Below are 16,413 nucleotides of genomic sequence, written 5' to 3'. Positions count from 1 at the left end.
AGGGAGCTTGAAAGACTCTCTGACCTCGGGCCTGTGCGTTGTTTTGACTCAATTCATTTTCTAATTAACTACAAACCCAAAAATAATTTTACGCTGGGGTTTTGCGTCATATAGTTGGAATACTAATATCCGAAGACCTATAAGACATTTCATTGAAGCTTCGCGGTGCACTTTAGCGTCTCTCGCTCGTTCCTGGAAATGAAATGACTTTTCATTTCAAAACAACTTTATCTGATTAAACAAAAGAAGAAAATCAGGATGTTTTTAAGTTTACTTCACTGTCAACACACGTGTAAACATTTGTTTTTTTGTTATTTATTTTATTTTATTGTTCAATCATTCTATTTTCGATGTATTCCTAATTTAAAGATAATTATTTTTCAAATAATGTCGGTTGTATTTCCACTCCTTTCTATCCTTCAATTAAAGAAAACACATCATCTGATCATCGTAAATGAAAAAAAAGATGTCTTAATCTGTTATCTCGTGTTAATAGCCAGTCCTCTAGTGTAGCCTACTGATAATAATTAGGGGAGAATCCAAAGCCTAACTAAAAAACAAGAGTGCGTATCGTGTCACACACTTTGGTTTGAATAGACTTCTAGTCTACTGATTGTCCGGACGTTATCAATCGCAATTCTATGAAATCCGCTCCATGTCATCAATATCATGAGTTATTTTTTTTCCTCGCTACATTTCTCGTGGTTGTGGACATGTTAAAAACCTACCGGACAGGTCACCTGTGATAACCCACTTTGGACTTGCAGACCGAGTAAACGCACGCGGGCCTCCTCATGCATTATGAACGTGCACTTAGTACATTTACACTTGTGTGCTCTCATGGGATGATTTCTATACATTCACTCATTGGTGTGTGTGTGTGTGTCCAATGTATATCCTCTTCCTAAACCCTGCTGGACACACACACACACACACACACACACACACACACACACACACACACACACACACACACACACACACACACACTCAAGCAGAGGCAGATATTGTTTCATGAGTGTCAGATGAACAGATATATAGGCCTACAGTATATATTTGTTTAGTTCTTAACTGACGGTTTCTGTCTCAATGTTGATGATGAAAACAAACCACCTGTCACCGACACGATGTGAGAATAGTATCGCATTTGTTTTTTTCGGCGGGGCCCGTCTTGTTCAAACACGGTTTCACTCAGTGCAGCTACATGGCACAACTAGATTGGATTAAGACTAGACACTCGAACGGACCATGTCACTTGTCTGAGTATACATGGCCTTTCGGAAATCGGATAAATGGCTGTCTCCACTATGCTAGGTGTTCTTATCCGACTTCTCTTGTCTGAAGTAGATCGGATAAAGGTGTTTACATGCAGTTTAAAAGTCCTGTTGAAGTCTTATTCGTTTAGTTACCCGATTATGAGTCTGCATGTAAACGCACTGACTGTCCTTTATTAGCGACGTCACGGGTTAATGGGCATGTATCGATTGGCCTGTCTGTCTGTCTGTCTGTCTGGGAGCCTGTGAAGTGCGTTTAAACTCAGAAGTGACATTAAATCTTTTGAAACAAAACAGAAAAAGAACATGTAAAACAGCCTTAAAGTTACAACACCAGGGAATTATGCAATCAAGAGCGTAAGCTGTTCATTTAGAAGATAACATTTCATATTTAACTTTATGATCGAGGCCTGTACTGTATAAGTAGATTTATCATTTATTCATAATTATAATTATTCAAAATAGGCTACTGATAACAGATTGATATGTTTAAGATTTAAAAATATTTTTACTCGAGGCAGTATCTGGTACGCACGGAGCAGAGATTTAGGATTTAGGCTTCATGGGGCAAGTTTTCAAAGGTCGTGACACCGCGTGACAGGTCCCGCCCTGGGGCCCAAGGCTGTCTCAATAGCAGACTAAAGCTGATTTATCTATAGACTGCAGCCTGCTGCACTGAACTGGAGAGGGGAGCGTTTAAGCGGTGGAAAGTAAGTCTGATGGAACAATTGGGGGTGGAGAAAAGAATAGGAATTTATTTATTTTTAAATCCCAAAACAGCCATATACTCTGAGAAAAAGTATAAACTACTTAAAGATGGTGTCGAACTCCATTAACATTTTGATAATATTTAAGACACCATAATATATGCCTACGAAAACAGAAAATGTATATTGTAAATGGAAATGAATATGGCCTATTAAAATTAAAAACATTGATGAAGACACCTGCATAGGAAATGTGTATATCGGTGTCCCTAATCTGTTGTTTAACCTACGGAAACATTGGGATCTGGCAACTTGAGCGAGGCTAGCTAAATTAAACACACCACAAATGTAATGAACAGACATATTCCTGTTGTGTATACTGCTCCATGCCAGCATGTTACAACCCTGCAGCCATGTAGCCTAGTCAATTTAAGACACAAATAAATTAATCTAGCATTGTAATTACTTTTTTAGAATAAATCTTAATAATGCAAATGTAAACCTTAAATTGAAGGCCCATTGAAAGATATTGAATCAGAGGCCAATGCATATGTTTCTCAGAATTTCTTTTAATTGTTTAGTCGTGAAAATCATCTAGCTGAGGTTGAAATGTTTCTATGTATTTACTCCACTGCCTACAGCAAATAATCTCAGTGAGAAGATAATCAGCATGCAGATTTACCCAAAGCCGACGAATAAACACCAACAAAGCAGCTAAACAAACACCACCAACGCGCATAAACTGCCATTTTATAAAAGACAAAATTAAAGGAAATTATAACTCATTAGTTTGTGTTATTTAGCAGTAATGTGCGTCTCGGTAGAGAGAAAGAGAGAGAGAGAGAAAGAGAGAGAGAGAGGGAGAGAGAGCCTGCATGGTGTAAGTGTAGCAGCGCTGGCTCGGGTTATCTGTGAATGGGCTCTTTATTGGAGGCGCGGAGCGGGGATTTGCCTTTTATTCGCCTCGCTATGGAAACGCGCTCGACGGCAGAAAAATGTTGATGTGAATAAAAGGAATCAGCACAAGGAGCGTTTCTAGAGAAGCATCTGTTACACTTAGAAACTTAGACTATCGAGGGGCGATACAACCCCCTCTCCACGTCCCTTAGCCTGCACTGCTTTATATGCTCCCCAAAAAACACACTTTGTTTTTGTAACGACAAAAAAAATAAAAATATATATATATTTTTTTACCGATTCGTAGTGGAACCAGAAAAACTCAATTTACAACATGCACATTGCTTTGTATCGGCTGTACATGGCTTAGTTTATAGGAAAGTTTTTTCTTTAAATGGTAAATTCCTCCTCTAAAATCAATTCGCTTTGTTTGTCATTTAGTTCAATGAAATGGACTAATTGTAATGAAATTCAAACTGTGCTAGACATGTATTATTTTCTGCACCAAATTATGCACAATTTCAACACATAGCCTAACGACTCAATCGAAGCAATCCAAACAGGCCACTAGAACAACCCTGCCATTCACATCAAATATCCAATTACTTTTACTGAAAGACCAAACTACATGAAGGAAACCCCAATGGATTAAAAAAATAAATAAATACACGTGTTGAAATATTTGCCTTCCGCGTACAGGCCTATACAAGCTACAGCAACACGACGCTAGAGAGAATGTCCTGTCATCGCCCGTCTGTCTCTCTCTCTGTCTATCTGTCATTCCTCCATGGTTACCGAGGCCCTAGTGTCCACACGTCCAAGCCCGCGGTCAGCTCACCTGCTCCGGCCTCCTCTCCCTCTCTCTCTCCCTCTCCGTCTCCACAACCATCTCCAAGGCTCAGCGCTCTTTTAATGGCTTTCTGGTGGCTGCAGCCTTCTTTTATTTCTCCTAAATGTATGAAAATGTATGCAAATTTAAATCAAGCTTAACCTGGGAGCTCGAGCAATATATTTAATGGAATTTCGAACCAATAAGGAAGGAGAGTGCGACGCGAGTCTTCTATAATGGCAAATATAATTACGCAGCCAAGTTAGCTCTCAGATATGCAGATAGAGATCTTTTTTCATTTGCTAGCACCTGATGAGATTCTTAAATAGAGGAAGTGTGTGGTGCGCGAGGACACGATTACCTACTTTAAATGTAAAAATGATGGAGTTTCAGCTTGTAAACATGTCAGATGAGTAAATTATTGTACTCAATCTTTGCAGGACAAAATTAGTTTGGCTTGTCTGAAATGTAAATTTTTCTATCTTATGAAAATCTTATTTTACAGCCTGAATTGCAATTATAGTCTCATGACATGATTTTTATCTGACTAAATGGGTAAAGATTAAAAGTCCAGTGCGTAAAACACTAGTGCGTAAAACACTATCTTGAGAAGCTCATTCTATAAACACCCGTGGAAAGTATTGCCTAAAAGTTAATAATTAGCAGTGAGAACTGCTCTTGGTTTGATTGTATCCTTCCCAAATTAAGTGCTGGCACGTCTAACAAATGCCATTGCGCTTTTAATCTCCTCCTTCGCACGCGCTCAAGGGTGACAGGAGCAGCAATAAACTCGTGCGTAAATCAGTTGGAAACTTTAATTAATAAACAGGAACTACGCTCCTCGCGCACACCGTCTCACAGCCCAGACCCACTGGACCAGCACTACGACTCACTTCCGGTTCGATCGCCTAGGTAACCCTTTCCTCTCCACAGCCCTTCTTGTTTCCAGAGGCGGAGGGTTCGCGTAAAATATCTGGACCGTCATTGGTCGGAACATGGCGTCACCACGTCAACGTCGGTCTGTGAATGGCGGAGGAGGCTGTCAGTCACTGCCACGAGGCTCCAGAGAGAGGGAGATGTCAGAGGCTGAGCCGCTCTCTCCCTTCAGTAGCACTAGTGGGGTTCAGCAGCAGCAGCAGCAGCAGCAGGCAGCATGGCCACAGCTGCGTCCAGCCCCTACACCCTGCTCAGCTCCAGCCCCATGCTCCACCCGGACAGCCAGGCCATGCAGCCGGCCAGCCCCTACAGCAGAGGCGGCCACCACAAGCTGCTGCAGGGCGACTACCTGCAGAGCGTCCAGACCAACGGCCACCCGCTCGCGCACCAGTGGGCGGTGAGCGGCCTGTCGGAGGGCAGCCCCTGGTCGGCCTCCATGGAGCAGCAGGACGTCAAGCCCGGCCGAGAGGACCTGCAGCTCGGCATCATCCATCACCGCTCGCCGCACGTAGCGCATCACTCCCCGCATCACAACAACCATGGCAACCACCACACGGGCGTCTGGGGGACTCAGGTGTCCCACAACTCGTCCATCATCAACAACCTCTACTCCCAGACGGGCTTCACTGTCAACGGCATGCTGGACCACGGTGGAGGGGGTCTGACACCACCGCCACCTAACAACCCCCAGGGCCAAAGTGGCATGCACCCGGGCCTCAGGGACACACTCAGCCCTGACCATAGCGACCTGCACAGCGGACACCACTGCCACGACCACTCGGACGAGGAGACGCCCACTTCGGACGAGCTGGAGCTCTTCGCCAAGCTGTTCAAACAGCGGCGGATCAAGCTGGGCTTTACGCAGGCGGACGTGGGGTTGGCACTGGGCACGCTCTACGGGAACGTCTTCTCCCAGACCACCATATGCAGGTTCGAGGCTCTGCAGCTGAGCTTTAAGAACATGTGTAAACTGAAACCACTGCTCAATAAGTGGTTAGAAGAGGCGGACTCGACTACGGGCAGCGCGAGCAGTATAGACAAGATAGCAGCTCAGGGCAGAAAGCGGAAGAAAAGGACGTCGATTGAGGTGAGCGTAAAGGGGGTTCTGGAGACGCACTTTCTCAAGTGTCCCAAACCGGTGGCGCCAGAGATCACGGCGCTCGCGGACTCGCTGCAGTTGGAGAAGGAGGTGGTTCGCGTGTGGTTCTGTAACAGGAGACAGAAAGAGAAGCGGATGACGCCGCCGGGAGAGCTGCCGTTACCGCACGAGGGACCGTATTCTCACAGCGGGAGCGCGGGAGACGCTTCCTCGTGCCACGATCTCTGACCGAAGCACCGGGAGGAGGAATCATAACATGCAGACTCTAGAGCGCATGTATCCAGGGGCAGCAGCGCGTCAAAGGCGGTGGTACCTTACACAGCCCCCCCACGTGCCCTGTCCCGGTACAGACTCCTCCATCATGCAGAGGCCTCCTCCAGCACTGAACTGAAACACGTCAATAACAATAACAGAGATATACCTGTTCAGCCTTCTACTCGTTTTTCTAACTGTCACGAGGGCATTATTCTATAGCAGGACATATCAAAACAAAACGTCATACTTCAGTTGACCTTTTTTCTTTTGGAGCCCGCCAAATTATTTTTCTCTACATCACGGATATAAATACAAAAATGTGCCTAATAACCTGCCAGCGCCTTTGGGTTTGTGTCACCACTTCTCATCAGCTCGATAATAATAAGATGGGACTGTACCACGTTTTGTTTATGTTGATCTGTTTGGGCTTCTCTCTCACACACACACACTTCTTGCATAATTTGTTTGAAACCAATAATATCACTTTTATATTAATTGATTTGTTGCAGCACCAGAGGCCATTTTACAGTCCACCTCTCGCTTATCCCTCGGGCTTATATTCCACGCTTTAGTTCTCTGCATATTTACATTCATTATTTTGTAACGTACTCGTAGCATCTGTAATTATTTTTGCATATGCAAATATAGGCCCTCATTCCAGTCGTAGAGGTTTTGTTGTACCAACATAATAGCACTTGGAGGTTGTTTTTCTTAATTAAATTCCTCCCTTATGGCCTATAGCTTATCAAGCCACACACAGTTACAGCTATTTATAAATCCATTTATTTTGATTTCAATCATCTTCGACCATATAAACTGTGTGGACTCTGAAAACAGAGCCGTGAATAGAAAGAGAGAGAGAGAGAGAGAGAGAGAGAGAGAGAGAGAGGTTGACGACGCTATACACCTGCCTATAATTTTATTGTACGTTCAAGTATCAACATTTTATAATCTTAAATACTCCTGTTATTGGTTTATTTCTGAAGTATTTTTTCGAATATTGTACAGTTTTATATATTACCCTTTTTGAAGTCATTAATTTAAACAAATGCTCTTAGTTGTTATTCATGCACTTAATTAGCAATGTAAAAAAACAAACAAAAAAACAATATTTTCAGTAAGATTGAACTGTTTCGGCGGTTTTATTCCAAATTTCGATGACAGCTCAAGTAATTATTTATTTTCAGTATAAAGCTTGTATTATGTTTTGAAATAAACTATGTATGTTGTAATAAACAATTTCTTGCTACAAATGTTCACTGTCTACAACAAATATCTCCCTTCTAAGGATTGAATATATTTAGCAATACGCTTCAATAATACCAATTATTATTTTTATACTTTTAATTTTGAAATCAATAATTATAATATGTTGAATTTCTACATTCAATATTAATTTGTATATATTCACAAAAAAATATGTGTTCAAACTTAATTTAATATATTTTTTTACATAATCTTATTAAAAATGTAAATTGTGACTGATTATGTATTACTTTGATACATTACTATATTTTCACACTTTAGAGAGTGTTATGCTCCATTCATGTAAGTAAAGCTTTGCTTAGGTAGCATAACCTTCACTCAATGTCATGTCAAAAGCCAACTCTTTTTCCCAACTTCCTCACGTCACTATAACAGCTGTAAAATGTCCAGTAGTTCAACAGGACCTTTGGCTGCACGGATCATAGCGAAAGACTGAGACGCCTTTCTCTCCGGCAAGTTCCTCTGAAATGTTATTGTCCGGGCCCTCTGCCCTCCTCAATCAGACATGCGTGATTTATCGCCTGGGCCGCTGGGCCTGACAGCAGAACACAATGACACGCACACACACACACACACGCACACACACACACACACACACACACACACACACACACACACACACACACACACACACACACACACACACACACACACACACACACACACACACAATCAGAAGCAGATGAATCTCATTTCAAAGACTACAGCTGCGTATAATTGGCCATGCAAAAGCTATATTCCAAAAAAATAAAAATCATAATAAGAAAAAAAAAAACATAATGCCTAAAAATAATTTAGGGATGGTTTGGAAATAAGTAGGACTATAGACTCTGTGATGCTTAAATGATTCAAAAAATAGAGCCAGTGAGAGGGGGAGAGGGAAGGAGGGGAGAGGAGGAGAGAGGCAGGAAGGGTGCTAGGCCTTGCCTTGAAATGGAGAGCCTGACTGGAATACTAATGCGTCTGAATTTATGCATCTCCTCAGTCTGCAGCCCCGGAGAGAGGGGGGTGGGGGAGAGACACACACGCAGAGAGAGAGAGAGAGAGAGAGAGAGGGTGCATGGGTGGAGGTGAAAGGGGGGCGGTTATATGTAGAAGAAGAAGAGAAAAGTAAAAAACCATGGCTGATTGATTCCATCCATCTTTTAGTTTGAAATAATCCCTGATTTCTGCATTGAGAGAGAGAGAGAGAGAAACAGAGAGAGAGAGAGAGAAACAGAGAGAGAGAGAGAGAAACAGAGAGAGAGAAACAGAGAGAGAGAGGAGGTGGAAAATGCCCCTGGATGGTTGAAGAAGAAGAGCCAGCAAGGCGAGCAAACAAGCAAAGCAAAGCTGAGGTCCAGAGCAGCACTGCAGTATCCTTGAGCTGCTTTCACCCCATTCTGCTCCAGTGTGGAGTAAAAAAAAAAAAAACTCCACTTACTACCTTCCAAATGTGTCTTTGAAGAGTGACTGAAACATCCACATAAATAGAACTAACTCACAAGTGGAACAAATGACTGACTTACGGGAAAATATGTGTAAGGGAAAAAATATAACAGGTGCAAGATGAAAGAATGTTGCAGAAATATTAAATGTTGAACCTCAGGTAATTATTTTTCCCCATGTGCTCTAGGTGGGACGACCGGGCTTTGGCACTAGTAGATAATTGAGCCTGTGAATCAGATGTTGATTGATCATCAGACAGCAAAGCAACAATGGAGAAATATACAGTGTGACTTCATAGGTTTGTAAGGACGATCTGGTTGTTTACTGGTAAGGGGGATAATGTGGACCCGGTGGAACTTTTTTTCATAATTGCATCTCATCTCTATCATATTCCGTTGTTCTGTATTCTGTTTCAAAGACGTTGGTTCAAAGTTGATAAGAAGTGTGGAAAGTGTTCAAAAAAAATGTTTGTATTGTTACCAAATTCTTCAAAATAAATTGTCTTCCAAAGCTTTTATTCTCCCAAGATGTTATTCTTCTGAGGCTATTCAAAAGAATATGGTCAAGAAAGTGAATTAAAAAGAACATTTGTTTTGAAGCAGCAGTAGGTTTAAAGCAGGGCAACACATTTTTTGAGAAAAACAGAACAAAGTTTTGTGAGTCACTTGATGTAGTGTTTTGTAGTAAAAACAGGTTTGGTAGGAGGTCAAAGAGAGGACGTTGGACATCACATATCTCTTTAATTAGACAGAGGGGGGAGAGAGAGCTGAGGCCTGCAGGCTACACACTGCACCGAGAAACACACAGACAGGAACTAAACAAGCAAAAGCCACATCAGACCATTCATACACGGGAATAATACATATCAGCTGCTACGGTCGGCCACATGATCGTATGACTTCACCCATTTTGTCTCGTTCTGGAGTTTAAGTTTCTGAAAGTAATCCACTCTACATTTCTTCTTTTATTTTCTACCAAGTCGAGCTTCTTCCACGTAATGTAACTGAGGTCATGGATGTATTTTCACCCCTATTCTATCAGGAAATGAAGAAAAAAAAAACACACTATTTTTCACATTGATATTTCATAACAATGAGAGGAAACCTATTGTATATTTAATGTGTAAATGGAAATGAGGAAACTATATATAAAAATAATAATTGAATTACGCTTTGGAACATAGCTCATTATATTTTCATCCTTTCTGTGTGCTTATTCTAGTAAATAATGATTTCGCTCCAACAAGATATTGTGCAAGAATTCGCAAAAAGAACAATCATGTTCACTTGTAAACCAAACTATCCTCATTGTCATTATCAAAAAAGCTCCAATACTTTCAGAAGTCAATGTAAAACAGTAGCACAATGTTTTAATGTTTAATAAAAGCATAACTCTGGATCACTATAGGCCTCTGCATTATTAGACAAATAGTGCAGATACGTGTTGGACGTCCTGTTAAGAATTCCAACTCAGAGCATTACCAGCCTCCAATAGAAACCCTCATTGCTAAAACAGTTCTTGTTTTTCCTTCTCCTGCCTGGGAGAATAAGTGAGGCTTTAAATTGCTTTGGAATGACTTGATTTTTGGGTTAGACAAATTGCGTGTCTCAAATGGTCATTTAAACGAGAAAAAAAAATGTCTGGCTGTGCTTTTAACACTTGTTGAAGCAGGAATGTAAAACACAGTTTTTCGGTGTATTTGTGCTGTTAGATTGGTCACATGAAAAGTAAAGCAGTCGTGCTAAAGTTGGGGCTCTGACTGACTCCAAAGTGAAAGAAACCAAACCTGATAAGTTGATCACTGAAGGGCAGAGGACCTTGTGTTGGTAATGATAGTGTAATGGAGGAAAGAATCAATTTCAGTGTAACTTTAAGTGAGAGCTGAAGAGAGGAGAAACCAGTGGATGAGGAGGGGAGGCAATATGGGGTTAAGACTGTATACAAGGCTGAGACTCAACTCGAAATTATCATTATGCAAAGTAAACAAAAGGTCTTCATGGTGTGTTCAAAATGTAACATTCAAGAAAAGGAAAATGTTTGGCGATATCTTGACTAAAACAGTTGTTTGTGTCAGGAACTTGTTTTCCCAGCAATATAAAATAGATAGAAAAGATGGAATAACGACCTGTTTAACGTCCTATCAAGAGCTCTAAATCATCTTCAAGCAATAAAAGCAAGATGTTATAAACATATTGTTGCCTTGTCTATCAACCAAATAATAGAAAAGTATGGATAGTGGTATTGATAAAGACTTTGATTGATTAGGAGTCTTTATAATGGTATCAATATGAATACAAATGTACTATCCCCATCCCTTGAGAGTGTTGGAGGGAATGGTGAAGTATAGAATCAACAGTACGATTAATCGCATAACCTACAATCTATTTCACATCCTCAGAGCAGGGCGGGGCAGCTTCAGTTTGTAAGGGATGGGGGGTGGGGGGGGGGGGGGGGGGGGGCAAGGAGGATCCCAATATCAAACTCTAAAAATCGCCTGAATAGAAAAAAATAAGCGTTGATGCTATTGGTGCAAACTTAAAATTCATTTCTGTATATCTGATCTTCCTTAGATCAAGTGGAGCCTCTCAGAAACCTGGTATCTCCAATTTCTACACTTCCAGTCGCAGACGATTAAATATTAGAAAAAAACAATCTGGTGTGAGTGGAACAGCTGCCTGTGTGATGTTACTGTTCCTCTCTGCTGCCGAGGCTATGGTGGCAGACAGTCATGTTTTCGCAATTACTTTGACAATTAAAAGCATATTAGGGTTGTGCGGTTTGATAGCTCCATTAAAGGAACAGAGGCGCCCTGAGTGACATATACAGTTTGTTATGTGGAGGCTGACGCTCTTGCTAAGTGGTCGCACATGGCTGCACACCTGCAGTTAAGAGGGAGAGGCCTTTACTTTAAAAACTAGAGAAGCAAGTAGCATGCGTTTGTGTTCGGTAAAGGAGCTTCCACCCATCACACTTAGGCCTATTACACACACACACACACACACACACACACACACACACACACGCGCACACACACACACACACACACACACACACACACACACACACACACACACACACACACACACACACACACACACAGGAGTGGTATATGTGTGAGAGGAGGAAGGCCTGTTTATGGCTCTGAGACAGTAAATCACTGTGTCTGATATCTTCATTTGAGACAGAGGGGCTGATCACTGCTCGTCCTGCATGTTCCACATTAACTCATTATCACACACGCTCACTCCATTAATTCTCTTGCTTTTATTAGCAGCAAGAGTGGATGCACACACACACACACACACACACACACACACACACGGTGGAGCGGCGATGACAAGCAGTGCCTCTACCTCATCTGACAGCTAATGGCTTCATTAGGAGCAGCGTGTTAATTGGCTGACTTTGGGGAGACGCTCGTTAATGAGGATAAATAGATTCACACCTGAGCGGGGCGCTACCCGGCCACCGCAGCAAAGCACTGTGGGAAACCCTGGATGGCCAGCAAATGTGGATGGAAACTATGACTACAACACATGTCCCCCGTTTTTATTCTCCTGTCCTTTTTCTCTTCCTCCTCCCAGCCTAAACACAGTGGTGTTTTGCTTGCCAGGCAGACGTATTAGCCAAGCGGTTGATTAGCACCAGGAGGCCAAAACAAAGAGCAGTATGTCAAAACAATTAGCCTCCACTGTTTACCTCTCTCAGCTCCCAGGCCCACTGCAGAATGCATCTAATCCAGGGAGGAGAGAGAGACAGACAGACAGAGAGAGGGAGGGAGAGAGAGAGAGAGAGAAAGAGAGAGAGGACATTGAGGCAGCCCTGACAGTTGCAGTGAAAGGACAACAGCTGGTCCATAGGCCAGAGTGAGTGTGTGTGTGTGTGTGTGTGTGTGTGTGTGTGTGTGTGTGTGTGTGTGTGTGTGTGTGTGTGTGTGTGTGTGTATTGATGGACCAGTCCTTGTTCCTCAATCCATCTGCTTTTCTGCCAAGATCTACATCCTCTGCTTTCTGGTCATGACAGCTCTGACACACACACACACACACACACACACACACACACACACACACACACACACACACACACACACACACACACACACACAGGTTGGAGGAGCTCATATTCTCAGGGGAGTAGGGGGTCGGACAGACAAAATGGAAGCAGGCGAGACTGATCATTTACATAAGGGTAGGACACAGACCCACACAGGGACAACAGCCCTGTAGCACTGGACAGTGTTACCACCTAGTGGCGGCTAATGCACTTTGCATCTCATTTATGTATTTCTTTTCTTTGGGGGAAGGACACAAAGGGAGATGAAGCTACTTAGAATGCGACATTATTTTAAAGGGGCTGTTCACATACAAACTGGGTTCATACAACTAAAGGCACGTGAGATTGTTTTTAGACGTTTAAAGTGGGTGAAACAAGACTTCAACTGAATACCAATGTTGCCTTGTGTCTGCTGGATGTGTAACAATGTTTCCTAACAGGTTCACCATGTGACCTTTATAATGAGATATGTCAGTGTTGTGTTTACATCTTGTTAGCCCCTCCCTTAAGTGGCAAAATAATTAACGCTGCTTTAATTCACAAAAGGTCACAAAAAATCTCACTTACATTTCCGTCGTCAACCCTGAGAGAATGAGGGAAAAAATAGGTAGATTAAATATCTCCCCAACAACTCTTTTGTGTTTCAGTTTCACTTCTTGATGCCTCTAAGGGCGTACATTATTTGCTGGCAACTGGAGTGACTGTATTGAATGGTACTTGGAGAACTTATAAGCAGTGGACATTATTTCCCCATACAATCTAAACTAGAGCTTGAACTTGAATCAGGAAAGGGCTTTGTTCTGCAAACTATTAGGAACATTTCTCTTATATACGTTAATATGATATTTAAAGGGCAATTGTAGCAGTTTTGCATGTTTCAGAACTATCAGAAAACTGCTCTGGAATCTTTGAATTATCTTTCAAATGTGTGAGTGCACTCCTTGAAATATTCCATAACACCCATTTCAGGATGTACCCAGGCCATGTCATACTATATTACAGCCTGACACAGAAGTGGAGCACCTGCCTTTCAACCCGAGCCCTCAGTGAAAGAACCCAGCCTGATCTTACCAGGGGTTGGGTGAGGGGGACTCAGTTATATGCATTTCATAATTGGTCCTATAGCAGCTGATGACGTGCCTGGCCACATGATTGTAGTCTTTCGGTTGGAAACTTTTAAATCATGTAGGAGTAATGCAGTTTTGAATTATAGGGATTGCCAACATGAAGAAAACCTTAGGAGAAAATGAAGCAGATAACTCTTATCCTTTGTGTAGGAGAAAGTCAAAGTACACATCATTTGAACAGAAAAAGTGAGCTTATGTTTCTTTTTAACTACTTCACAACTGTGAGCTCTTCAGGAAAAAAGTAAAATAACAGACACGTTACGTCTGCAAGAGGTGGCATATTATGTTGAGTTTTTTTAACAGGTTATCTTGAGCATGTGCAGCACCTCCTGGTGGTTGAAGCATTGAGTTACTACTAGTGCAATCTGAACATTTTCACAGTGATTTTAACTCTTGGTTATACCTTATGTCTGAACAGCTGGACATGTTATACACAGATGTCTATTGGTGATGACTTTAGGAAGTTGTTCTTCAGCCAAGTGGAGGGTCTAAATACAGAGGGTGCCGTATCGATGTACAGATCATTTATAAGTTAAACTGAGGCAACTGTCAATTTTTGATATTGGGCTATACGTATAAAACTGATTTGATTTGAGTATATGACTGCCTTTATCGACAAGTAGAAGTTAGTATCTGTATTTAAGCATGACATAATTATATACATGTACTGTATGTGTGCTGCACTGGAGAAAATTAATCACATATGCCAATTTATAAATGATCTATGATACATTTTACTGACAAACATCACAGGGTAATTGTAAGGTTGCATTGTGCAATAACAGTAATGGAGACTAATTAAATTCTGAGTTATGCTGACATAATTTGGACAAAGCTAACGTGTACTTGCTTGTGTTTTCATGTATAACACATATAATACTGACCTATGAGTGTTCAGTAGTACTAACTATCTCACTTTCTGACAGGACAGACGTGTAGATGTCTTGCAGCACAGAAAAGACTAACTTAGTATTACCCCTTATAAAAACATAAAAAAGCAAGGCATACTGAGGCAGAACAGATTTTATTTCTCTTGTGCGTAGGAAGGTAAAATATTGAGACAAACAATTACAAAAAGCCCAGACGAGGCTGGTTAACTTATTTAGAAAGTAACAAGATGATAGTGAATTCCCACAAGGGGTTAACATTGTTAGGAGCATACAAAGACAACTATATGTACATATTAATATACATGCTACATTTGACTTGTGTGGTACTCTAGTTGATAAGTGTAAACTGTGATGAAGCAAAGAGGAATCAGTTTTACCGAGTGAAGCATTGCAGATGATCCGCGAAGGGAAGAGAGACAGACCGACACATGCAAATATACTGTGTCACAGGGCGGGCAAACATAGCCCATAGTTTGCATAATGTTTTACAATCAAGGGAATGTACTCCACTCTCGTAAAAGGACGTTTGCTGTAATGCCTTGTTTTGCATATTTAAATGTGAGTTCTTGGAAACAGGTAAGAAAGTTAAAAACATAATCACATGAGAATGGCAAATCTTTAGTCCAGCATGATCTTGATGTTTTTGATTAAATAGATGGAGTTCATAATCAAACACACACTGTATACTGTGACACTTTACAGCCCTGCCTTTTCCCTCATCTATGATATTTATCAAATACAGTTGTGTGAAGTGCATGACCAAACATACCTCCAACCTCAGCTATAGGATTCCTTTAAAAAAGAATCCCAACACTGAGAGGAGATCTGCATCCCACAAGCTGTGGGCCTACATTGACATCAAGGTGATGGATATATCATAAACAAAAAATAATCCTTGCCGCATTTCTTCAGCGTCTCCGTTAGAACGTCCAAATCTTTGTCCGACTCGATCCAAACCGGTTTCTTCGGCAGGTCGATCTCACATTTCACATCTGAGTGAGCAGAACAAGGAAGAGGCCCATTGTTTGACTCCAAGAAGGATACAATGACCCGTACGACCACAGTCCTCATGCGACGGATTCACCATCAGACAGTATTATAACTCTAATGCCTCTTATTTCTGGCTTCAGATGAACAAAGTAAATCTTTTCACTAATTTACACATGATGGATTGAGGAGATTCTGAGATTGTAGGAGGATGAGAAGGGAATTATTCACTTTAAAGGACCAGTGTGTGAGTTTAACAAAGTGAGTTTGAGACTGCAGTGAGATGGAAAAAAACAGAAGTGGGCCCCAAAGCAATCAACAAGCCGAACATCATTCATCACTACTAATGCATCAGGTGACGTGCTGGCTCACACAACATTCAAGCCAAGAAGGCATGGGTTAGGTGTGATGCAAGCTGCCTTCAACACTTCAACTGGAATACCTGGGAGAGTACAGGAGAGCCTTGCTATGCGTACAGTTCATTACAAAGTATGACAGGCAAATGATTCACACTTGTGTTAGAGGTTTTGCATACGGGAGGACTTTAGCAAGTTTGGATCTGTATGCTATTCAGCATAACCACACAAGTAATGCAGCTTGTTAAATGAATGTTCAAGAGAGGCCACGCAGGCGCCACATACATGAGCCATCATGTAGGGAGAATA

At 41.7% G+C, this 16,413-nt stretch overlaps 1 protein-coding gene across 1 annotated transcript; it reads left to right on the top strand.

Annotated features, from left to right (window-relative positions):
* Positions 1 to 4,860: 4,860 nt before the first annotated feature.
* LOC307256475 (POU domain, class 3, transcription factor 4-B-like) lies at positions 4,861 to 5,970 on the top strand (the record flags this gene model as incomplete). The annotated part of the gene is made up of 1 exon (XM_080035437.1): positions 4,861 to 5,970. One exon carries the CDS (start codon positions 4,861 to 4,863, stop codon positions 5,968 to 5,970), a length of 1,110 nt encoding a protein of 369 aa, XP_079891563.1.
* Positions 5,971 to 16,413: the final 10,443 nt, after the last annotated feature.

Source organism: Ammodytes marinus, assembly GCF_949987685.1.
Source record: "Ammodytes marinus genome assembly, chromosome: 10".
Taxonomy (NCBI): domain Eukaryota; kingdom Metazoa; phylum Chordata; class Actinopteri; order Uranoscopiformes; family Ammodytidae; genus Ammodytes; species Ammodytes marinus.
The sequence above is the reverse complement of the archived record's forward strand: the minus strand, read 5'-3'. Positions and strand labels throughout refer to the sequence as shown.